Source organism: Schistocerca gregaria, chromosome 8 (assembly GCF_023897955.1).
Source record: "Schistocerca gregaria isolate iqSchGreg1 chromosome 8, iqSchGreg1.2, whole genome shotgun sequence".
Lineage (NCBI taxonomy): Eukaryota > Metazoa > Arthropoda > Insecta > Orthoptera > Acrididae > Schistocerca > Schistocerca gregaria.
In genome coordinates this window covers 332,637,372-332,664,726 of record NC_064927.1, presented here as the reverse complement: position 1 = coordinate 332,664,726, position 27,355 = coordinate 332,637,372, and the positions used below count along the sequence as shown (strand labels likewise).

General features: G+C 42.3%; 1 protein-coding gene across 2 annotated transcripts in view; it reads left to right on the top strand.

The window, feature by feature from the left end:
• The window catches only part of LOC126284566 (sodium-coupled monocarboxylate transporter 1-like), a 420,449-nt gene that overhangs the window by 258,579 nt on the left and 134,515 nt on the right, over positions 1–27,355 (top strand). Inside the window, exons 2-3 of one of the 2 annotated variants that reach the window (XM_049983577.1) lie at positions 1,762–2,014; positions 14,824–14,983. The exons of the other annotated variant lie outside the window; for it this stretch is intronic. Coding sequence (XP_049839534.1) covers positions 1,803–2,014; positions 14,824–14,983 — 372 coding nt within the window. The 5' untranslated portion in view covers positions 1,762–1,802. The remainder of the gene's footprint in view (positions 1–1,761; positions 2,015–14,823; positions 14,984–27,355) is intronic. 2 annotated transcript variants of the gene reach the window in all.

Genomic DNA, 27,355 nt, shown 5'->3' with positions numbered 1-27,355 from the left:
CTATCATTCGATTCTTTGTTTTAACTGATCTATGCTCAGTAGCTACCATCCACCTATCGGTTGCTTTGAAAAGACACTCTATAATTTCTTGGATTGTGGTCCACGGCCATCAATCTGTGAGGCACCTGATACGGACCTAAACAACTCCTGCGTTGTGGGAGGGTGAGGGTCTCGTACTGGACCACTAAACTATTAGGATACAGTTGTGATCGCAACTGCAGAAGAGCTTCTGTGAAGTTTGGAAGGTAGGACACGAAGTACTGGCAAAAATGAAGCCGTGAGGATGGGTCGTGAGTCGTGCTTGGATAGCTCAGATGGTAGAGCACTTGCCAGCGAATGGGAAAGGTCCCGATTTGGAATCTCGGTCCGGCAAACAGTCTTAAAATGCCAGGAAGTTTCATATCAGCGCACACTCCGCTGCAGAGTGAAAAATCTCATTCTCGCATCTGTTTCGTGTCGTCAATACGCCGTGAGTGTAAAGAGTGAGTCCGTTCGTGAACCGTTCCAGGTATGGAAACGGGGTTTTCCGCACAAGTTAGTTTTCTGTGGGATGCGTAATATTTCGTATGGATAATGCTCTGAACTGTGGCATCAACAGAGATATTGAAACAAATGTGTATTTTTTTAATGATATAGCGCTTGATAATGAAGTCTTCTCGGATTACCAGACGAGTCGAGGCATCGTTCTGCGGCAACGTTTCAAGGAGTTGTCGTCGAACGACTCCTTGACTTGGCTGATAATCCGAGAAGACAGCATCATCGAGATACGCCGAAAAATTCTCAATTCGGATATACTGCTTTTTAGCAGTACTGTTGGAAACTTTCGCAAAAGCATCCGAGAAATGTGCTAAGATTCAAAACCAATGGGGCCAGAGTCGAATGTTTCGGTGGAAACACCGCAAAGCAAAGCTTCTCCTCACTGGTGTACATGTGAGCATGGAAGGAATGTTGAATCAGAAATGAACTGCCGATAGACCTAACAGTTTCTGTTAGTTCTGCAGTGCAGACACGTAAACACTCGAAAGACTTGATACAACGATGTACTTTGGCACGAGCATGTTTACAAAGCCCTAGGCGATTTCTGCTCACTTGCTTCACAATTTTAAAATATTTCTCAGATTACTTTGTGAAACGTTTCAGCCTCAGAATTAAAAGGCGTTATATCACAGTAATTTCGGAAGCCATTAAAGAAAGTATATCATTCTGCTTTAAAATTTTTATTACCTCAGTATATTGATCGATACAATTGTTAAGAATCTTTACCAAATAAGAAATCTATAGGTGTTTCTTAGCGTACTATCATTTCCCGCCAACCTCTTTTTCATATCTAGAACCGTTCAAGAAATGAAAGGTACGTTACGTCTCACGTGGCTCAAGCTCAATACCAGGAGGAGTACTTTGTATTGGACTTTCACCTTTGAGGCTTGAAACTACTAACCTCTTTCGTTTAGTTCATTACTGCAACTTTCCTTGCACTTTGACGAGAAATGTGCTTCGCTTATGCGACGGAACTCCACATAATCTTCCTGAATTCATTATTTTACACCTTACTTAGTTTTAAATTCGTTAGACGTGTTGTTTGTCCGCTACAGAAAAGTAGCCATAGTTTCGTGAATATTGACGCGCATGGTAAGCGGTACATAAACATTAGATTCCTTTCAGCTTTATTTGTACTTCTTGGTTGTGTCACATGTAAAAGTCGCTATCCGTAGCCAAAAAAATAAATTTCATTCTTAAATTTATTTCGGTTTCTGTTCACAGGTGAATTATAGAAGCATTAATCGACCACTGAAGCCCAAAAGATGGACACGCCTTCGATGATGAACGGCACCGAAGTAAACGACCGCTTGCTCTTCGGCGTTGTAGATTATGTCGTCTTCAGCGCCATGCTCGTGGGTTGCTCTGGTATCGGCGTCTACTTTGGTTTCTTCAAAATTGCCACTACTGCCGAGCAGTATTTGCTGGGAGGCCGCCAAATGGCTATTATCCCCGTTGCTGTCTCGCTGGTTGCCAGGTATGGGTACTTTTTTTTAATCATAAGTCTATAGACTGGTTTGGTGCCACACGCCACGAATTTCTCTCCCGTGCCACTTTCTTCATTTCAGAGTAGCAATTGCAACCTGCGTCCTCAGTTATTCGCTGGATGTTTTTCAATCTCTGTCCCCCTTTAGGTTTTACTTTCTCCAGCTCCGTCTAGTATCATGGAAGTTATTCCTTGACGTCTTAACACATGTCACATGCCCTATCATCAATTTCTTGTCAGTGTTTTCCATATATTTCTCTCCTTGCCGGTTCTGCGGAGAACCTCCTCATTCCTTACCTTATCGATCCACGCAAGTTTCATCATTCTTTTTCCGCACCACATCTCAAAATGATTCGATTATCTTCTGTTCCGGTTTTCCCACAGTCCATGTTTCACTACCACACAATTCTGTGTTCCAAAGGTACATTCTCAGAAATTTCTTCCTCAAATTAAGTCCTATGTTTGATACTAGTACACTTCACTTGGAGAGGATTGCCATTTTTGGCAATGCTAACCTGCTTTTTATACCGCCCTTGCTCCGCCAATCATAGGTTCTTTTGCCACCTAAGCAGCAGAGGTCCTATTCCGTGATCCCCAGTTCTGATCTTAAGTTTCTGCCTGTTCTCGTTTCTGCTACTTCCCATTGCTTTTGTCTGTTTCGTAAACTTTCAATCCATATCCCATAGTCATGGAACTGTTCATTCCATTCAACAGATCCTGCAAGGTGAATATGGAATGGGGATAAGGAACGAAAGAGGAAGCCGCCTGGCAGAATTTTGCACAAAGCATAACTTGACCATATCTAACACTTGGTTTAAGAATCATAAAAGAAGGTTGTATACGTGGAAGAGGCCTGGAGAAACTGGAAGGATTCAGATAGGTTATTTAATGGTAAGACAGAGATGTAGAAACCAGGTTTTAAACTCTAAGCCTTTTCCAGGGTCAGATGTGGACTGTGACCACAAACTATTGCTTATGAACTGTAGAGTAAAACTGAAGACACTGCAGACAGGTGGGAATTTAGGAAGATGAATTTGGATAACCTGAAAGAAGCAGAGGTTGCACAGTGTTTCAGAGAGAGCATTAGGGAATGATTGACAGCTACCGGGGAAAGAAATACGGTAGAAGAAGAATGGGTAGCTTTGAGAAATAAAATAGTGAAGGCAGCAGAGGATCGGATAGGTAAAAAGCCGAGGGCTAGTACAAATCCTTAGGTAACAGAAGCGATATTAAATTTAATTGATGAAAGAACAAAATGTAAAAATGTGGTAAATGAAGCAGTCAAAGAGAAATACAAACGTCTCAAAATTGAGATCGACAGGTAGTGCAAAATGGCTACCCAGGGATGGCTAGAGGACAATGTAAGGATGTAGAGCTGTAGAGGCATATATCACTAGGAGTAAGATAGATACTGCCTACAGGAAAATTAAAGAGACCTTTGGGGAAAAGAGAACCACTTGTACGAATATCCAGAGCTCAGCTGGAAAACCAGTTCTAAGCAAAGAAAAGAAAGCAAGAAGTTGGAAGGAGTACGAGTGTATAGACAGTCTATACAAGGGCGATGTACTTGAAGGCAGTATCATGGAAATGGTAGAGGACGTAAGTTAAGATGAAATGGCAGATGTAGTACTGCGTGAAGAGTCTGACAGAGCACTGAAAGACTTAAATCGAAACAAAACCCCGGGAATTCACAACATTCAATTAGAACTACTGATAGCCTTGGGATAGCCAGCTATGACAAAACTCAACCACCTGATGAGCACGATGTATGAGATATGCGAAACACCCTCAGACTTTAAGAAGAATGTAATAATTCCAATCCCAAATAAAGCATATGTTGACAGTTGTGAAAATTGTCGAACTATCAGTATAATAACTCACGGCTGCAAAATAGTTACACGAATTCCTTACAGAAGAATGGGAAAACCTAGAAGCCGAGCATGGGGAAGATCAGTTCGAATTCCGTAGAAATGTTGAATCACGTGAGGCAATACTGACCCTACGACTTACCTTAGAAGATAGATTAAGGAAAGTCTAACCTACGTTTCTAGTATTTGTAGACTTAGAGAAAGATTCTGACAATGTTGACTGGAACACTCTCTTTCAAATTCTGAAGGTGGCAAGGGTCAAATACAGGGGAAGAAAGGCTATTTGCAATTTGTGCAAGAACGAGATAGCAGTTATAAGAATCGAGGGGTATGAAACTGAAGCAGTGATCGGGAAGTAAGTAAGAAGGAGATGTAGGCTATTCCCGGTGTTATTCAATTTGAATATTGAGCAAACAGTAAAGGAAACGAAACAAAAATTGGGAGTAGGAATTAAAATCCTGAGAGAAGAAATAAAAACTTTCAGGTTTGCCGATGACATTGTAATTCTGCCAGAGACAGGAAATGACCTGGAAGAGTATTTGAACAGAATGGACAGTATCTTGAAAGGTGCATATAAGATAAACATCAACAGAATCAAAACGCGGGTAATGGAATGTAGTCTAATTAAATCAAGTGATGCTAGGGGAATTGGATTAGGAAATGAGGCACTTAAAGTAGTAAATGAGTTCTGCTATTTGGGGAGGAAAATAACTGATGATTGTTGAAGTAGAGAGCAATGGCAAGGAAAGAGTTTTTGAAGAAGAGAAATTTGTTAACATCGAGTATAGATTTAACTGTCAGGAAGGACTTTCTAAATTTATTTGTACAGAATATAGCCATGTATGAATGTGAAACATGGACGATGTATAATTTAGACAAGAAGAGAATAGAAGCTTTCGAAATGTGGTGCTACAGAAGAATACTGACGATTAGATGGGTAAATCACGAAGCTAATGAGGAGGTACTGAATAGGATCGGGGAGAAGAGGAATTTGTGGCACAACTTTACTAGATGAAGGGATCGGTTAGCAGGACACGCTTTGCATCTACGAGGGATCACGAAATTAGTCATGGAGGGCAGCGAGGAGGGTAATCATCGTAGAGTTAGACCAAGAGATGATTACGCTAAGCAGATTCAAAAGGATGTAGGTTTCACTAGTTGCTCGGATATGAAGAAGCTTGCACACGATAGAGTAGCATGGAGAGCTGCATCAAACCAGTCTCTGGACTGAAGACCACAACAAAACCACAACGCTGGATTTCTCTTTAAGAGACGCATGTCTGTACAATGTTAAGAGTCAGGTCGAAATTGCATTTCTGATGAAAGAATGAACCCATGAAAGTTTACACCTCGCGCAAGCGGAGAACTTGCTTTTCCCCACACGACAGTCGGCAAGTGTGCAACGTTTCGTATACATGCCACCCTGTATATTGTTCTTTGTGTTGACGGTGAAACTTGTTTATCTCAGAGGACGTGATACATTTTTACCGCTATTAGTTTTCAGTAACGATTCAACTTTTCATTTTAGTATTAAACTCTGCAGAACACAAAAAAAGTTGTTGGCGCGACGTATAGATTCGTGTAGACTTAAATTGTTTTGTACCCTTTATTATGGGAAGCTGTATGGCCAAATCGGATTTTAAGACCACAGAGTGACTTGAATGAGCTGTCTTGAAGTGCTGGCTTTTTTCCAAAGCTTCAGGTACTTTAATCTCAAACAACATGTAATCCAGCACATTGTCACTACGATGTAATATCTCATTGCTCGATAGGAAGTAACGAACCTCGAGACATTTTCCCACATTCGTGGACTCCAATATCGCCAGAGATTACCCCAACGAGTACATGAAGAAATGTGATTTACCTCTTCTGTAGACGCTGGCCGTGGGGTTGGTGGTGGCCTCAGAGCATCTCTAATAATATTGCAAGAACTTCACGGTTTTGCATGTATTACCTACTTTGCATTTTCGGTCATGCTTTCGTCTGTAAGCACGAATGCTGAAAGATCTTGTGGTGAAGTAGAGACCATTCAGTTAAAGTGCAGTACTTGATGTCTCCCGCGTAAGTGAGGCAAAACGATTAAAAGCTAATAACGATTTTCAGACAATGGAATGTCGAGAATAGAATAACGACAGTTTTACGAAAAGGATAGTTTGCTTCACGACACAGGGGAGACGTTGAATAGCAGAAAGGCGCAAGGAAAAGACTGCTACTTATTTAAGCTTTCCGCCAAAAACTTTCATCTAAAGTGTAAAACATACACATATTAACACAAGCACAACAAACACACATGACCGCTATCTCTGATCGCTGTGACTGGACTATGGATACCTTGTATGAATGTATGTTTTTTACTTCGGAAGAGGACCTTTCGGCCGAAAGCCTAAATGTATAATAGTCGTTTAGTTGTGTTCGAAGACACGTAAATAAGCTATATGTACTAACATGAGTTGCTCGAGTACATGTTAAAACGGTACGCCGTATAAAGAATACTGAAGCAAGGCTTTGATACTGGGAAGTCCCAAACCCCCAAGGAGACGGGCTCTTGCAGCCACTTCACACAGAAGCCGAAGAAAACTACTTTTCTAAAGGAAACGACCAGACAATTGTATCAATTTGAGCACCATCATTCGAAGAAAAGCGTGTTAGATCTGCCAAGTCTCGAAGTGGATGTCATATTCAGTGCGCTGAATCTCGTCTTCGTTTCTTTTGTGATTCATTTTTCGAGATAAACTTCTACGAGGTTGAACTGCATTTACTAACTAATATATTTTGTTATCGATCACGTACATCACCCCATCCTCTGACGTCAGTATCATTGCCCAAATCAATCGGTCAGTGAGTACATCGAGCAACGTAGAAAATTCACTGTGTAAGCCTCTTCAGTTGCAAAATTATTTACAGAATTTTACTGAAGAAAAAACAATCTCCCACGTCTGACACAATCCCGTATTTACTTTACCTAACAAGAATCTGCCATGGCATGAAAAACTGTCAGCCTCCTTCCCACAAAGTTCACAACATAAAGTAAAACTGTAATAAACATTAAATTCGAATCTGGCAGAGAGATTTTTAAAATTTATTTTAGCACAGTGACCCATTTGCAAGGGTCTAGGAAGGTACAGGAGGAAGCAATGATTGTGAATTAGTAGTTTTCATAGATTTTATAGATTTTCGGAAAGCTTTTGAATTGGTTTCAAGAAAATATGTAGTAATAGCTCTGCAAAAAGAGACATTGACTCAACCTATTAGTGTACTGAAGAACATAAAGCTCAATAATACAGTTTACGTTAGAATCCATGTGGAAGCCGAATAACATGACTTTTCCAAAGGTAACGTAGAATTGCAAGAGGAATCGGGTGTATTACCAAGCCCAGTATCTGCAGTCCTATATGAAGTTTCGCATTTCCAACCCTTGATAAGGAAGATAACATACATAAATGGAACACCTTAACTTTGCTAATGTCGGTGTAATGAATGCATCGAGTGCAGGTAATGTTCAGTACCTAATGGAACAGCGTAATACAAAATATCTGAAAGACAGCGTGAAAATGAACGGTAGTAGTTTTAGGAATATTGTCTATGGAACTACAGTGGCAGCTATGTCTTGTTTATGAAAAAGGAGTCTACATCGCGTTAATTTAATGTTAATACCGTTAGCACTTTGGATCACCAGATCATCATCATCACACGACACTCAAGGGAGCGGTGACTTTTGGCTTCACCGTAATGACGAATGGTATCAAATGTTGGGCTTGTGACTGCTCACCGAAAGTACTAACAACGTTGTCGTCTAATAAACGCGATTGACGGGAGGAAACCACGACGTTCGGATCACGGATTTACTTCAAACTTTGTACCCCTTTAGGAGGCCATAGAAACAACACAATGCGCAAGTATGACTTTTCCAAGGGAAACGACGAGGTAATTGCATCGATTTGCGCTCCATCATCGCTGGGAGCGGGAATATTTGTGCAACTTAGCACATTTTTCTGAAAATGTAGGAATCTAAGATATTCGGTTTGTAGATAAGATTAAGGTAACGACGCCCATCGTCACGAATGCCTTTTCAATTAGATTCATCACTTCCTGCCAGTTGTGCAGCCATTTGTATCGGACAGCGATCTATATATTAATTCCCAATGACTTGTGGCGAGCAACAACCGTTGTCCATGGAATGACATTTCCGTTCGTTAATGCAGGCCCAAGCAGAGAACAAAAGGAGACTAATATGTCATTGAGCAAGGATATACAGGGTGTTTCAAAAATGACCGGTATATTTGAAACGGCAATAAAAACTAAACGAGCAGCGATAGAAATACACCGTTTGTTGCAATATGCTTGGGACAACAGTACTTTTTCAGGCGGACAAACTTTCGAAATTACAGTAGTTACAATTTTCAACAAGAGATGGCGCTGCAAGTGATGTGAAAGATATAGAAGACAACGCAGTCTGTCGGTGCGCCATTATGTACGTCGCCTTTCTGCTGTAAGCGTGTGCTGTTCACAACGTGCAAGTGTGCTGTGGACAACATGGTTTATTCCTTAGAACAGAGGATTTTTCTGGTGTTGGAATTCCTCCGCCTAGAACACAGTGTTGCTGCAACAAGACGAAGTTTTCAACGGAGGTTTAATGTAACCAAAGGACCGAAAAGCGATACAATAAAGGATGTGTTTGAAAAATTTCAACGGACTGGGAACGCGACGGATGAACGTGCTGGAAAGGTAGGGCGACCGCGTACGGCAACCACAGAGGGCAACGCGCACCTAGTGCAGCAGGTGATCCAACAGCGGCCTCGGGTTTCCGTTCGCCGTGTTGCAGCTGCGGTCCAAATGACGCCAACGTCCACGTATCGTCTCATGTGCCAGAGTTTACACCTCTATGGATACAAAATACAAACGCGGCAATCCCTATGCGCCGCTACCATTGCTGCATGAGAGACATTCGCTAACGATATAGTGGACATGATTGATGACGGCGATATGCATGTGGGCAGCATTTGGTTTACTGACGAAGCTTATTTTTACCTGGACGGCTTCGTCAATAAACAGAACTGCCGCATATGGGGAAGCGAAAAGCCAGATGTTTCAGTCCCATCGTCCCTGCATCCTCAAAAAGTACTGGTCTGGGCCGCCATTTCTTCCAAAGGAATCATTGGCCCATTATTCAGATCCGAAACGATTACTGCATCACGCTATCTGGACATTCTTCGTGAATTTGTGGCGGTACAAACTGCCTTAGACGACACTGCGAACACCTCGTGGTTTATGCAAGATGGTGCCCGGCCACATCGCACGGCCGACATCTTTAATTTCCTGAATGAATATTTCGATGATCGTGTGATTGCTTTGGGCTATCCGAAACATACAGGAGGCGGCGTGGATTGGCCTCCCTATTCGCCAGACATGAACTCCTGTGACTTCTTTCTGTGGGGACACTTGAAAGACCAGTTGTGCCGCCAGAATCCAGAAACAATTGAACAGCTGAAGCAGTACATCTCATCTGCATGTGAAGCGATTCCGCCAGACACGTTGTCAAAGGTTTCGGGTAATGTCATTCAGACGTCATATTATTGCTACGCATGGTTGGATATGTGTAAAATATCGTACTATAGAGTTTCCCAGACAGCAGCGCCATCTGTTGTTGACAATTGTAACTACTGTAATTTCGAAAGTTTGTCTGTCTGAAAATGTACTGTTGTCCCAAGCATATTGCAACAAACGGTGTATTTCTATCGCTGCTCGTTTAGTTTGTATTGCCGTTTCAAATATACCGGTCATTTTTGAAACACCCTGTATTATCGACATGACGTAGCAATACCATAACATCATCCGCGTACGCTACTACCTAGACGGTTTCTCCTAGTACCTTCCAGCCACATAATTGATCAGTAATATGGTGAAGCAGAGTTTCTAAGACCAAGACAAAAAGCAACAGCCCCGTCTTATCTGGGGAGCACATTGTGCATTCAATTCGACAGATGCGTGACTAGCAGTAAAAATGTTTTATAATATCTGACAGGCAATACGACTGAGACCGGTCCAATGGAGCGCCTACATCGAGAAACCGTGACCGTGACTGGCAAAGGCCTCATAATATCAATAAAAAGCTATGCTCCAACAGCGTTGACGAACATCAAGAATTTTCTTTAGCAGTATCGACAAACTGCTATTGACCGTCCGTGCTACAGTTTTGTAATCGAAATTAAGCAGTGTCATCGGGCGGAATTTATCCATTTCTGGACGTCAAGTTGTCTTCGGAATTAGAACGATTTTACCAAACATGAAGGGATTATGAATCGAACTCACTCGGATAACCTCATTTACCTGTGAAGTAACGGTATCATCTATAAGATGCAAGAAATGTACATAAAATTCCTTAGAAATACTGTCGAGTCTCGGCGTTTTGTGAAGGTGAACCACTAATAAGGCGTTGTACATCATAGCAAGTAAAGTCACTTAGAATATCATCATTTAATGCGGCAGTAACCACGCAATGGAGGAGAGGAAGCCACGCGTAGTGGCCGCGTGGTTTAAGGCGCAATGACATGGATTGCGCGGCCCCTCCGCCGGGAGGTTCGAGTCCTCTCTCTCTGGCATGGGTCTGTGTTTTGTTTTTAGTATAATGTAGTTTACGTATTGTGTAAAACTAGGGACCGATGATCTCAGCATTTTGGTGCCTTAGGAATAGACACACATTTGACCACTTTTCAGGAGAGGAATAGACCCATAATGGACAATCATATCAGTAGGAGGGTCATAATAAAGTTCGGTAAAGTAATTATAGATCGCTGTGGAAATGTGACCTTTGGATGACGGTATGTGACCATCGGTATGAGTAAGGAACGTGATACATTCTCGTGTCCGTCGCGTCCGCAGCCGGATAATGTGTTACAAGAAGCTCAGCCCATTCAGTAGGAAGGAGCGAGCTTTTGATCTCACCCTGAGTTTCAGTTGTTGCCTTGAGGCGGCGCGGTTCTTTCCGTCCCTTTACGACTAACCTGCACCTACCTGTGAACATTGTCTCAGCAGATCATCAGTAGGGAAGCCGAGCGAAACCTACTGCACTTCGACGTGAACCAGGCTGCAATGAAAGTCACTACGTTTCGGGAGAAAGTTTTCATGCGAAATGAAAGGTTGGAAACTTTGTCCTCAATTAATATTTTCTGAAACTTAGGTGAACAAGTATTACTGCCAAGCCCGTGCTAGTCTTAACATAGTGACTCCCAAACCCTTTCACTCACGTCAGCAAGTTTACGGTGTTGCATTTCCCGAAAACCTAAAAGCTACAAAAATACTGATTACTTTTGATTGAGAATGCTCGCCAAATATTAAGTCTGTAGGTACATAATGCAGTCACAGTTTTTAGCCACCGACCTGCTCAATACGCCATGCGAAATTTATGTCTTATCTCGTCACAAAATTCACTTTAAAATTCCGGAATTTCTACACACCTATCGGAAAAGTTATGCCGTCGCTTTACCACACTTTTTATGTATGAAACACTGCTAGATCCGGCAAATCATCATTTCCATCGGAACTACTACTACACACGTCCGACATGTTTCATGGCTAGGCTCCCACACTACTCTAGAATACTCTGTCTTCTCTTCCAGCAGAGATAGGCCCGCGAAGAATATTGGTTTATCATTGGTCAGTTTAATCAACAGCCAATAGCAAAACAACATTCTCCCGCGTCACTCGGCGCATTTCATCCATTACCAATCACAAAATAGTAAACCTAACGACTGCACTTTTTACGGACGTAATTATCTAATATGCTGAAGTTTTGTTTATGCATAAATTTATTTACTATTGTTATTTATACCTGAATTAACTTTCTCTTTACCATAAACTTACTTTACAAATCGATTCTACAAAAATCCCCTTTGTCCACATCCATACTTCTTCGAAATGTTCCCACACTAAATCCCACTATATAACTCGTTAAACAATTATCTTCATATTAACCTTAAACCACACTCGCGCATCATTCATACTGCTAAAACACATTTATAACATTTTACCTACACAAAAAGGCGTAACACTTTATGAAAATACTAGAGCAGTTTATGAAAAACATCCTATTACTTGAGTGGACTCTAGTGGGCACAATAGAAACTAAAATCACAGTCCCGCTATCCAATATTGTCCCCTATCGGTTCATACATAAATTACGTGCGCGTCCAGTCTCGTGTCACCATCTGTCACTATCCAGCTATGAGACATATCTCCCACTTAACCGCCTCCAAGGCAGGATCGGTATACGGCGCTACGCCTCAGCCTCTTTAACTGAAGAAGTTTCACCTTAGCATAGCGGACATCTATAATCCATAATTGACGTAAAACTGAATAATAAAACTCATGGGTCCGACGAAGGTCCCTCGCTTTCTCAGCACCGTTATGCATTATCTCTTTCCAAAGCAAAGGTTTGGCATTCCGTGATCACCGTTCCATACGAGAAGGATACGGTCGTGTGAAGGCAAATTAAGGGTCCAAATCTCTCGAACGGGTACAGTTTTACCATTTGCGGCACATGAATTAAATTTGCACCTACGGTACATTGATCAGAGAAACAAGCGGGTGTCACGTCTATCACTACTAGAGCTAGCTGTAAAATGCGTGGACCTGACGAGAATGGAATATTAACAGATCCAAGCATCTTGTATTTTCGGAGAACGCACCAAATCGTCTAGTTCCTAACTGAAATTAAAATTAGAGGTCTGATGTATACGACGCTGAACACTATTAAAATCTCCGCCTAACAGAAGTGCCTGCGGACTTTTATGAAATAAATAAACTACATCCTCGTTACAAAAACACGCACTATCTGTGGCACCACCAGATTTTGAAGGAGCATAAAGAAGAATCGAAGTTAGGTCACAAAAAGTGCAGCCTGTTCTTCGGCCGTATTCCCTGTTTGCAAAATAACGCAGTACCAGTATGTAGTTCGGGAGCCACATTAAAGAAAACAGCAAAGGCAGGAATAGAAAATTTTTTAAATAATGCTTCTTGCAAGACTATGACGTCTGCACCTGAATCGTAAATAGCTTGTAGCAGCACCTCAAGTCTAAAGTAGGATATAATTCTCTTCACATTCAAGTTAAGGAAGATAGAGGACTGCATCTATAAATTAACCAAACTACGCAGTTGATTACTTGGATTAGAGTCCATGGCAGAATCAACGGATTGATCTGAATAATGAAGTGGATCCCTCTCGTTCACCTTCTGCCTGTTTTTTCATTTTTTCGCGATGGAACGCGCTCAGCTTAAAAATGGAATTTGTTGCAGCTGCGCGGGAAGGCGACTGCTGCATGGGACAAAATGGGGGCTCCTGCGGAAATACAGTATCAACGGAATCGGAAACTGACGGTATGTCTTTTACCGTCACCACATATGCCGCTGGTACAATTGGGCCAATCAGGGTTCGATCTGCAGCAGCTTGTGGCACGTTTTCCCCATCTGGGGCGGGGGGGGGGGGGGGGGGGAGGGGGGAGGGTTGGGGAAGGGGGGCAGAAGAAGTGTTGGGATACGTTACAGGTTCGGAAATGTCTAGCAATTCCGTAGATATAGCACGGGGCTCCGGAACATGTCTATCCTCATGTGATTCCGAAGGGGCTGTCCCGGTTTCATGGAGTCAATCCGTTTATATCTCTTTCCCACTGACATTGCTTTCGTTTTGGAGATGCTAATCTTCATACCATAGTCCTCACATATCTGATCTTGCTCTGAAATATTACTTTGCAAACTTTCAATCGAATCTGCCATCACAATTAAGTCATCCGCATATGCGAGATTGCTTATTTTGTGTTGACATACCTTGACGTCTTTCAACATATGATCAATAAATAATTTGAACAGCAGTGGAGACAGGTTACAGCCTTGTCTTACCCCTGAAACTACTCTGAACCGTCAACTCAATTTACTGTAACTGCTGCCTGACTATCTATGTAAAGACCTTTAGTTGCTTGCAAAAGTTTGCTTCCTATTCCATAATCTCGTAGAATAGACAATAACTTCCTCCTAGGAACCCGGTCATATGCCTTTTCTATATCTATAAAGCATAGATACAAGTCCCTGTTCCTTAATATTTGCACCTTAATACTTACATATTATGTTGCTTTAATGGGCGACTAAAGGCGTACAAACTTTGAAGTAAATCTCTGATCCCAACGCCGTAGCCTCCCCTTGTGAGACTCTTTTTACTAACAAAAAATAATAAGACTAAAGTAATGTTCTACCAACACGTTTTACAAAAAGTACATATTATCAGTGAAGTTATACTGTTAGTTAATGGGTACTTGCATTTCTGGGAAAGATGACGGTTGTGCGAAGAGCAAAATAAAGAGAACAGTAAAACTTGCCTGAAGTGGTTTCGATACAATAAATACAACTTTCGAAGATAAACACACAGTATCTCTGAAACTGAAAGTTTACAGTCACTGTTGTTACCATTTCCAATGCGGTAATCATTTAAAACTAAGGGCTGTTCCGCAGACAATGGCTGCATGCATTTGGCAATTATTGGCAAAACCGGGGAACAAAAGAAATGGATAATGGGACAGACCCGAGTTGGACATATACTTATAACGGCAAGGAAAATATAATACAGTTTTGGTGGATATGTAGCCAGGCAAATGGGACGTAGATTAACCGGGAAAATTTTAGGCTCGATTTCATTATTAGAAACTATGTAGCGGCAGTGTGTGTGCGTATAGTAGAAGCCTGTAATCGCTGGCAATGTTTAAAGCAATGCTAAGAAATGAGGTGAAACCACATACGATGACTCTGATGATTATTTTGAATCTGATGTTGGTGATATCAAGTAGTACTTCTGTTGAAAATCATGTTCCGTTTTCAATGGTTTATCCTTATCGCCTAACCCAGTCTCTAGCCGTCAGCATTTGAGAGCAATGGCCTTTTCTCTGACAGCTTCGTCTCGGGCGTAACTCTGATCGGCATTCCAACTGAGCTGTACCTCCGGGGCACGCAGTACGCCTTCATGAAGGTGCCCATTCTAATTGCTCCCGTGTTCGTTGGCTTCACGTATCTGCCAGTCTTTCACGAGCTCCGCATCACGTCGACCTACGAGGTAAGTCTGAAGCTTCGTCCATTAATGTTTTTAACTGTTTCCTTTATCCTGACGGGGAAATACCTCCCACTTTACACACACACACACACACACACACACACACACACACACAAGCGCGCGCGCGCGCGCGCGCGCGCGCGTACACGTGCGCTAAAGCAGCCCAACAGTGCTGCACCTCTTATCGTCAGCTAGATTTCACCCAACCCATGCTTATTCACGCATTTACAAATTTATCTGAGTTTCGTCACTCTTCTCATCATCTAGTAACGGTGAAAGGGGAAAGTGTTCTATAACTTCAACTAGAAAACCTTGCTTGAAATGGGCCTGCACTCCTTCACTACACTGTACATTTATGAAACATTCATTCAACTTCCCCTATGTCGATATCTTTTTATGTACCTTCTCCCCAGCTTTTGTCAGTCGCTCCAAATCACTAAATGCCATTTACAATCTCCTGTTTTCAGCATCCGCTTAACCTGCTCAACGCGCATTGTTTCACCTAGTGATAAAAATAGTTACCTGCTGTTCCACATTGAACATCTCTGCAGATCCTATACGTCCCGAAAATTTGTCTCAAACTGATCTGTCATTTTCCTCCTGGTATGTTTCAAAGTTGATACTAATACATCCGACCAACCCTACAGCTACACACCTTCCTTATCATGACGAGTAGCAGCTTTCACTGCTTCCACCATCCAGACAGTTAAATCCACCGTTTCATTTATTCTTCCTGTCCGATCTAGCCCTATCATCTCTATTCGTTCACAAATCAGGACTTCAGGTCCTCCGTATGTCTTGGCCCGGTTGTACTTGTTACCACCATCTGAGATTCCTGCTACCACGCACTGTCGCACGTTATACTTCTCCCTATCTCAGCCCAGCACTAATTACATAGCTCCTCATTCCAACCCCCTCCCGCTCTCTCCCATGCCTCGAAGCGCTACTTAATCCTTCTACTCTTAACCTGTCCACTTCCTGTCCTCTACAGCTCAGGTCAGTGCAGTGAAATGCTTCGCTTTTATTGTAAGAAGTATCATGAATGATTGTTCACAACTGTTTCTTGATATATATACCCATTCGCTAGGCGCTCAGCGGGCAGTGCGGCACTATGTTTTCGAATTTTTTCAAACTGTTTCACCTTTGAACCCCCGGTTCGCGATGTGTATCTAGCGGTTACACATGTCACGAATCACACTTTATTAATAATTATAGTACAAAGTAATATCTCCAGTTACAGTTACACTTTCAGCAAGTAAACCAAGTCCTTTCATCTATACATGAATTTTCTCATCATTACTAACTTTTCTGCAGGAGCCGGTATACAATGTAAAGGAGACTCAACATAAGGGATGGTATTTTGGGGTAGTAAATATCGATTTAGAACAGAAATAATATTATGACGTTAATCAGCATTACAAGTAGATGTATTTGGCAATATCAGTTCTTGAATTTGAGCAATTTCATTTTCGACGAAAATGAGGTAATCCCGTACGCACGCTGTAGTAAGACTAGCAACAAGCGCGTACGGGTAGGCGCACCACCCAACCCCCTAAACCTCCCACCGTGCCAATATACAGTACATCATTCTGTTGCTATATATTCATCATGGCACTCAGTGTGGTAAATTTTTATCCAATTGTTGCATCCCTGAAGCCACGAAAATCTTTCAGGGACAAACGAAAAAAATTCCACTCTTATTTATTTACTACAAACTATTATCAGCTAAGAAATGACTAGTGGCCACTAATATGAGGAACAAGTTAAACCTTCAAAAATGAAGATATTACCAACACAGAGGACCACTCGTCATGATAGGAAGTGCCAAACCAGTAACTTATCAGTTTCGTTAACAATACTTAGCACATTTGCTTCGTGTTGAAGCGACCGGGGCTGGATGACTTCTATGATGGTTGGTGGCTCTGGGCTGTTAGTGATCAGGACAGCCCGCACTTCACCACGGTGGCATGTGGTCACCAAGCGCTTGTCTGACATTCCGTCATTAAAAGATCAATGATGAATATTCTTCTTCATTATATAAGAAATTACTCTGAGATTGAGAGGTTGGCACATGTGACGTATTCGTGAAGGGCCCTATTAAACCAGTCAGACGACTAATGACTCCAAATTAAAATAAAGCAAAGGGATTACGTCAGTCATGGTGGTAATGCAGGACAACCAACGTCCCCAAACGCGCAGTGAGAATTAGGTCAGGGAATTGTGGTGAGGCAATAAGATAGCAGCCCTGAGCTGTGGTCAATTTACTTTAAGCTTTAGAATCACTTTACGTTGCATTTTGATTACATTATTCTAAACAGATTACTTCGTTACTTCAGTTAACCCTAAGAACAGCAGAATTACTTAATGGCAAGAGCAAAGACATAAATAGGAGCACAGAATTAATCAGAATAGGTACACAGAAGTAAACACTGAGACTCGGTAGTGTAAGGTGCTTAAACAGACCACGCAGAGGAAGCGAACCTCGAATTTAAAAATTTATTACATGAAAAATTTACAAATTTAATTAAAAATGAAAACTCATCAAATTAAATCATTACAACTCTGCATTCAACAAATGATTCTAGTTGCTGAAGAAACCAGCTACTGGCTCACACTGAATGCAAACACCAACCGCCTCAAATAAGCTTTACACAACAGTTTACAGCAGCATGGTCAGGAATGTCTAAAACATTCAGAGAAAAAATTACCGCGCATGAAGAATGTCCATAAGCAACTGCGTTAATATACAAGACCCTTTAAAGAGAAGTCCATCTCAGGTAAGTGTGACTTTTAACAAACAAATAGATAAATAATTAACATCACCTAAACATGATAAAACACGTATATTGTTAAACGTGAAGAGCTTAGCACGAGTTGAAAACAAAATGATGTAGAAAACGAACGAAGCTATTAACCCGGTTAGTGAGTACAGCAATCAAAATTAATGGCTCATATCCAATATTTTAAACAGATACACTAAATGCTAGCCGGTCTGTTCCCAAACAATTTACGAGTAGGCACAGTTGCGGATTAAATGACCCAGAATATGCTTTAAATTAGCAACAGGCTGAAAAAGCTGCACACGGTTTGACACTGCTACCTAAGGACTTGAAAAGTAACAATAAACTTTTGGGAAACCAGTTTCGCTCTCCAAGCACCACAACAACGTCCTATTACTGTACATTACACAGAAGTGCGTTCCTAACAGCGAATAACAGTTACACAGAAGTGACAAAACTCATAGCGTAACTGTATACACACGTGAAAAAGGCGGTAGTATCGTGTACAAAAGACATAATAGGGCAGTGCATTCTAGTAGCTGTCATTTTTACCCAGGCGACTCATGTGAACAGGTTTCCACCATGATTATGTCCACACGACAGCGATCAACAGACTTTGAACGCAGAGTAGTGGTTGTAGATAGACGCAAGGGGAATTCCATTATAGTAATCGTTATTGGTTTCAGTATTCCGAGATCCACAGGGTCAAGAGTGAGCCGAGAGTATAAAATTTCAGGTATTACTTCTCATCACGGACAACGCAGTGGCTGACGGACTGCAGTTAACGACCGAGAGCTGCGGCATTTGAGTAGAGTTATCGCGTGAGTCCCGATTTCATTTTGTAAGAGTTGATGGTACGGTTCGAGTGTGGCGAAGACCATTAGAAGCAATGAGCCAAAGTAGTCAACAAAGCACTGTGCAAGGTTAATGGTGTGATCTCCGTTCGCACAGAATGGACTGTGTCCTCTGGTCCAAATGAACCGATCATCGACTGGAAATGGTTATGTTCGTCTACTTGGAGACAGTCGCAGCCATTCATGGAATTAACTATCCCTAACAATGATGGAATACTTGTGGATGATAATGCGCCTTGTGACTATGCCACAGTTGTTAGCGAATGAGTTGAACACCCTGGTCAATTCGGGCGAGTCAACTGGCACCCAGATCCGACACGTATCCGATCGAACATTAATGGGACGTATTTCAGAGGTACATATTACTAGGGGTAATATAGATACTACCTACAGTAAAATTAAAGAAACCTTTGGAAAAAGGAGAACTACTTGCGTGAATATCAAGAGGTCAGATGGAAACCCAGTTCTAAGCAAAGAAGGGAAAGCAGAAAGGTGGAAGCAGTATGTAGAGGGTCTATACAAGGGCGATGTTCTCGAGGACAGTACTATACGAATGGAAGAGAATGTAGATGAAGATGAAATAGGAGAGGAGATATGATACTGCGTGATGAGTTTGAAAGACCTAAGTAGAAACAACGTCCCGGGAGTAGACAATATTCCATTAGAACTACTGAGAGCCTTGGGAGAGTCAGGCCCAACAAAACTCTACCATCTGGTGAGCAAGATGTATGAGACAAGCGAAATACCCTCAGACTTCAAGAAGAATATAATAATTCCAATCCCAAAGAAAGCAGGTGTTGACGGATGTTTAAACTACAGAACTACCAGTTTAATAAGCAACTGCTGGAAAATACTAACACGAATTCTTTACAGATGAATGGAAAAACTGGTACAAACCGACCTCGGTGATGATCAGTTTGGATTCCGTAGAAATGTTGGAACATGTGAGGCAATACTAACCCTACGACGACAAGTCTTAGGAAATAGATTAAGGAGAGGCAAACCTACGTTTCTAGCATTTGTAGACTTAGAGAAAGCTTTTGACAATGTTGCCTGGAATGCTCTCTTTATAATTCTGAAGGTGGCAGGGGTAAAATACAGGGAGCGTAAGGCTATTTACAATTTGTACAGAACCCACATGGCAGTCATAAGAGTTGAGGTGCATGAAAGGGAAGCAGTGGCTGGGAAAGGAGTGAGACAGCGTTGCAGCCTCTCGCCAATGTTATTCAATCTGTATATACAGCAAGCACTAAAGGAAACTAAAGAAAAATTCCGAGTAGGAACTAAGATCCAAGAAATTAAGACTTTAAGGTTCGCCGATGACATTGTAATTCTGTCAAAGACAGCAAAAGACTTGGAAGAGCAGCTGAACGGAATCGACTGGGTCTTGAAAGGAGGATATAATATGAACATCAATAAAAACAAAACTAGAATAATAGAATGTAGTAGAATTAAATCGGGTGATACTGCAGGAATTAGATTAGGAAATGAGATGCTTAAAGTAGTAAATGAGTTTAGCTATTTGGGGAGCAATATAACTGTTGATGGTCGAAGTAGAGAGGATATAAAATGTAGATTGTCAATGGCAAGGACAGCGTTTCTGAAAAAGAGAAATTTGTTAAGATCGAGTAAGATTTAATTGTCAGGAAGTCGTTTCTGAATGTATTTGTATGGAGTGTAGCCATGTATGGAAGTGAAACGTGGACGATATATAGTTTAGGCAAGAAGACAATAGAAGTTTTGGAGATGTGGTGCTACAGAAGAATGCTGAAGATGAGATGGGTAGATCCCATAACTAATAAGGAGGCATTGAATAGAATTGGACTTGACTAGAAGAAGGGATCAGTTGGTGGGGCATATTCTGAGGCATCAAGGGACCCCAAATTAATTATTGGAGGGCGGCGTGCAGGGTAAAAATCGTAGAGGCAGACCAAGAGATGAATACACTAAACAGATTCAGAAGGATGTAGGTTGCAATAGGTACTGGGAGATGAAGAACCTTGCACAGGATAGAGTAGCATGGAGAGCTGCATCGAAGCAGTCTCAGGACTGAAGACCACAACAACATTTCAGAGGCCAGTTCGTGCACAGAGTCCTGCACTGGCAACAGATTCGCAGTTAGGAATGGCTGTAGAAACAGCATGGCTCAGTATTTCTGCAGCAGGCTTCTAACCACGTACTGGGAGCAGGTCAGGTCGAGTTGCTGCACTACGTCTGTCCTAAGGAGGTCCGACACGATGTTATGAGGTATGGTATGACTTAAGTCACCTCAATGTAAAACGTAATACTGATGACGTTAAGAGAGAGTACCACTTTTAACCAGTTATTTCACGGCGAAGGCAATAAAACTTTTCCATGTAAAGTGGTTGATGCTCAGCGTTTCCAAAATATACCGGTCTAGAGCCTCGGTAAATAGGTTCCATGACCCAGTTATCCATCCACTTTGAGCGCTCGGCAACTGTGAAGACAGAAATTAGCTGACGCCTCCTGCTATCCAAATTCAGTCCCCCCAAATCCTTTTACTTTGGACTCTGAACGCCACTGTGCATCGCGGGTGATCCCAAAATGGTTAAAATGGCTTTGAGCACTGTGGGTCTGTCATCAGTTCTCTAGACCTAGAACTACATAAACCTAAATAACCTAAGGACATCACACACATCCATGCCCCAGGCAGGATTCGAACCTGTGACCGTAGCAGCGTCGCGGTTCCGGACTGAAGCCCCCAGAACCGCCCGACCACAACTGCCGGCGGCTGCTCCCATCTACAGTTCACTGTAGCAACGCATACACAGCTCACCGTGTCCGCCCCGGAACGGATCTGGTACGACTTCATTCACTCAAAACTAAAGCACTGAAGAAGCTAGCATCCAGGCAAGGTACAAGGCCTGACGCGGAGACAGACTGCCTCCAAGCCGGTCCGTGTACCAGCTTTAACTATCAATGGCATGAGTCGTCCAAGCAGGCAGCGATACCATGGATCCACGAGGTGGAGGCAAATCTTTGGGACGGACTACAGCCCGGCTCACTCTTCTCACTGATATTGCACCGCATCGCAGAAGCAGTGGGCGGCGACATGGCGAGGTGCTGTGCTCAACACTCCAGCGGCGGCGCTGACTCAGCCTCCGTAGCAGGGCTGACTGCGGCAGGCAGTGGAGGAGGAGGAGCAGGAGGAGGACGACGACGACGAGATTGGTGTTTCACGTTCCGTCCACAACGAGGACATTAGGGACGGACCACAAGCTCGTATTCATGAATGATGGGGTAGGAAATCGGCCGTGCCTTTTTTCAAAGGAACCAAGCCGGAATTTCCCTGAACCAAAAAGGGATGTCACGGAATAAGCAATACAGGATAGCTGCAGACGGGGTTTGAATTGCCGTCCTCTCGAACAGGAAGCCACTGTGTTAACCATTGCCTCACCTCTCTCGTTGCAGGACACAGCACAATAATGCAGCATATTTGGCAATGCGATTTTTAGACACCATGGATACTAATATACACGATGGGCATGAGCTATTGCAAGGTGCGCTCTGACGTCAGAGTGAACCCTACAACTGCTCAGTAGCCTGCGAATACCATAATATATTTGTCGTAATTGCGTTTACGAGCAAAAACAAGATGATTATTTTATTTGTTACTGGCGATTAAATACACAATAATTATCAGTGTATTGGGGAATTTTCTTAGAGTAAGATTTTAACTAGAAAATGATGGTTACTGCACGATCGCCTGCTGTACTAATCACAGCAGACAAATCAATTAAGGATTAAGTGACATACATTTCGAAACAACAATGAGGCGAAACGAAAATTCACGTGCCTGTCCATTAAACTTTACTAATTTGGATTATGAAAGGCATTTTAAAGGTGAACTATTCAACATTTCTTCAAAATTCAAGCTGAAGACTGATGCTGTTTCAATTGTAAATCTATCATAATCTGGTGCTCAAAAAATGTTCAAATGTTTGTGAAATCTTATGAGACTTAACTGCTAAGGTCATCAGTCCCTAGCTTACACATTACTTAACCTAAATTATTCTAAGGACAAACACACACACCCATACCCGAGGGAGGACTCGAACCTCCGCCGGAACGAGCCGCACAGTAATCTGGTGCTGACTGAGGGCGTAATGATGAGCCTAATAATGAGAAAAATATTAGGACACAAAACGAAGCTGCTATAAAGAAGCTATTTAACAGGTAACAATAGTACGAAATAATTACTATATTAGACAAAACGTTAACCGTGAAACTAACGAAAGTGGAGGCGACAATGCACACTTGCACCAACAACTAGAAATTATTGGTACTGAGATAAAACATCTTAGGCAAAAGAATGCTGAATTACAAAATCGTCTCTCTCGAAGAAGGGTTCATCAAGAGTTTAAAATTACATTGAAGGGGTTTCTCGGTACTACAGATCTATGTAGTCTAATACTGTGAGTCTTCCACCAAAATGAAGAGCTGTGCCCTCTGAGATACTGAAAGAAGTTGCAGTCCTTGGAAGTAATACCTTAGCATTTTACCGATCATGGAAACAGACAGCGTAACTAATACCAAGCTTAACAATAATAACAATAAAAATAACACACTAAAACACGAAAATCTCGATTACCTTCATACCTGCATATGAGTTAGACGTGTGTGTCGTGTGCGTACAAACTTCAGTACAGTGTGGCGTGGCGAAAGAGTTCACAGTGACGTCACAACTCAGAGTGTTCCATAGAAGGCACCAAGTCTGCAGCACTTAAATGTGCATGGGGAACGCGGCTTTTCGACAGAATTTTTCGTGTATCCAGGTCTTGTGCAGAAACGATAGTCATAGAAGTGGGAGCTGCAGATTGCCAAGCGTTTACAAATAAAAATGTCCAGCTGTGAGTAGGATTTGCGCACAGACGGTTCCGCACAAATACAGTTACGCATAACGACAGTTGATCCCTTCTGGGAATCGAGAATATCGACGCTTTTTTCCTGTCATCAACACTGATACTGACAACTTTCCGGTCCCAAGGATTTCAGGACTTCTGAGAATGTTTTAATTTCAGTACTGACGTCGGATAACAAATTACAAAAGAATTAATTTTTTCGTGTGATATAGATGCAAATTAACGATTTGTGGTTTTTCACTTTACTTGTACGGTAAAAGCTTACTTCCTGCCAAATTCCATGATTCTAGACCGGCAGGAAGTATGCTAGAGGTTTTGATAAGTGAGTTTTCGAGAATGTCTGACATAAATGGCCGTATCTTCTGTGTGCATTGACTGTGATGCTCACGTTCATTACATCGCGAAGGACTATAGATCTTAGTACTCCTATTTCAACTTGATACGTGTACCCGTTCCTGAGAAAAAAAGGGTCTTAACAGACGGATGGCCAGATAGAAAGACTGATAATAAATGAAAAAATTAATTTCGTGTGATATAATTACAGATTAACAATTTCCGGACTTTCAACTTTGGTTGTACTGTGAAACTTGGCCTCTTGCCAAATTTCATGATTCTAGTCAACGCTATAAGTTTTAATGAGGAGTTTTCGAGTATGAAAATAAGTGACATAAATGCCAGTCTTTTTTGAGTGCATTGGCTTAGAAGTTTCCATTCGTTACACCGGCAAGGCACTGTAGACCTTAGTATACAACATAAATTTCAACTTGATACGTCTACCCATTCCTGAGACAAGAAAAATATCTATAACAATTGGACAGACAGACAGATAGACGGACGACGAAGTGACCCTACAAGGGTTCGGCTTTTACCGATTGAGGTCCGGAACTCTAAAAGTAGAATTTTATTTTTGGCGGGTGTCGGACTAAGCATGAGCCATTTATGATAGCGCATATTCCAGGGTGGCGGATCGGGAAGATTGCAGAACGGTAATCCGAGAGTCGTTGTTTCGGGTCCGTACGTAAAACTTCTTTTTCCTTGTTTACAGTTATTTCTTCACTCACCAGCATATAAACCAACATATTGTTCAATGTATTGTATTTGATATGATTAAATGCTATGTGCAGGATAACACATTTAAATATGGTAACTGATTTGCTAGCCAACGGCCTTGACCCAGTGCTAACACTGGTTCTTGTCCTATCACCGAAGTTAAGCGTTGTCTGGCTTGGCTAGTATTTAGATGGGTGACCGGAGCGCTTTTGACCAGAGGGATGAACTGAGCCATTGTAACGCCAATTGAAGAGCTTCTTGACTGTAAATAAGCGGCTCCGCTAACGAAAACTGACAACAGCCGGGAGAGCGGTGTGCTGACCGAATGTCCTCAAGATCTGCATCCAGTGATTCTTATCAGTCGATCGAAATTGCTGGGCCTCCTGTACCCTGTTCGGACGGAGAAAGAAAGAAAGAAAGAACACCACGTACTAAGAATTATCTTGGTTTATTTGTAGAAATAGGAAAGAGAAAATGGTTCCGCGAAGGCGCTGGATCTCCAGACGCTCTGTACCCCTACCATTGCTCCGTGGACATTCTGCTACATAAAAGGTTAGTGCCTCCCCAGAACGGAGCCATAAATGCTATTTTTAAAAAGCTTGGCCATATGGTGCTCCCACTTCTGCAGTAGCAGCGTACTGAAAACACCATATGGCCAAGGTCTGTTATACACCGTCAATTTGGAATAAATCGGTGATCAGAAGCAGGCGCCGTCCCATTGACAGTGTACAAAGGCGAGCGGCCAGTGGAGGCTGAGTCCGTCGGTAGGGGCATATTGGCACATTCGAATTGTACATCAGCGTTGACCTCCTCTCGTAGCTTATTCCTGGTGGTGGCTACACACAACTTGCCAACTATTGGTGATATCCAAGCAAACCTAGTCCATTATTTTTTCTGAAGTGTTGGACGTTTTGCCATCTAACATAATTGGCACACAAGTCGTGACCACTGAGCAACATCTTTTCCCCAACTTCCGTGTCACATCACCAACATCCCGGCCTAGGCGGAGTTGTATTGGCCAGCGATTTCTGCAGTGGCAGCTAACTGGATACACCTTCTTGAGCAAAAAGACCTACTGAGGTTTCTTGCGTCACCATTCTTATGACGTATTATATCTGAGACGGTCACAGAAGCCTGCTGCTTTGCTAGACGAGACCGCGGCGCAACACTACCGTGACGTGTCACTGCATGTGAAAATTTGAGAGGGGCTAAATTACAGAGAAAATTGTAATAACATTCTGTTATACATAAAATGGACTCTGATCGATAGTACAACATACACACTAATCAAAAATTATTATTATTACTTTCTTGGCATTATGAAGACACAGGTTGGTATGAATTACGTAGTATAATAATGATATTGAAATTTGGTTGGTAGGTACTCAGAGAGCTCACAGGATAAGGCTATAATTGTGGATAGGGCCAGAAACAGTTACTGTGAGTTGCATAATCAAACATACGACTTTATTTTTCTAAGAACACTTATTTACACATTGCTTTAAAAGATTACAATTAGACAATATGGCTGAAGGCTTAATTTAAGATAACTTGAGATGCTTTCTGGGCTGAAGGCCCAAAACCACATCAAAAACAAGGACGGATGAAGGCCTGGCGTAGAAATCAGAAGTACTTATAAACAGAAGGTAATTTTAAAAAAAAAACATGTAACTGATAACAATTAGCGACTGAAGGCCTAAACTGCAAGCTGAAGGACAACTACGTAAGCTGAGGTGAGACAGGCAGCCAACTAGGGATGGCCCAAGGACCGACCAACAGTTTAACCAGTTCCCTTCCGTCCAACCAACGGCACAACTATGGAATTTAAATATCGGCCGAGGACAATGATACGAAAAGCACTACGTCGTCAGAAATTGTCGTTTAAAAACAGCCAAGGGAACAATAACCACTCTAAGCAAAATAAGAAGCAAAGAACTTAAAATGCTGTCGAATTACATGCTGTGCTGGACAGCATCAATATGATGAGGAAAGGTACACTGACGGCAAACTACGCTAACGACCAGGGCAGGTAACTGGGGCGTTAACGGCGTCAGGGCAGAAAATATGGCTGGTGCAATTCACTGTCAAGTAACAGTCATTTTAATAATTAATCACAATATAGGAAGACAGCTGCAAGATTTCACCGGCTCCAACGGCACAGGGAGCAACAACCTGCAAACGAACAAAGAGATGCCACAATAGCTGAAGTTTCATAACAGGTTAACTGATCACTCAGCTTCAATGTCCAGGTTCGATAGGTACCGAACTTTGCTTTCAAGCAGATAACGCCTCACGATCCGACAGCACGTGCATGCCACCAGCGGTCCAGGTCTGGCCTGGCACCGCGTAGGCTTATCCACTCTGTCCCAACCGACTGACTCAGTCGAGGTTGGAGACAGCATTAAAATAACTGCACAGACAAAACCACACAAGCTACACGCGGCTGCACAAAAACACTTCTACAAACAACTCGAACAGTACTAATATGGTCACTGTGGAATAACTATGACAAAACATAAGTCGACACACACAGCGAATGCAGAAGCAGTCAGCGACCAAATACACGTCGTCCGATGAGACGACCGACCGAACGACCAACCAATATCGTCCCCACTCAAATCATGTGTGTCGGCAACGGTCAGGCAAGTAATGGCTGTACGGACCTCACTGCTGCTCTGTCCCGACCGAACCCGTGACACACGACGACCAGGAAATACTAACGGTCGCTCCAAAGATAGTACAACAGTGTTCTTATCGATAAGCGCAGCTGCTGCCACTCACAGGCAGGCAAGCCAGCAACTTAGTTAA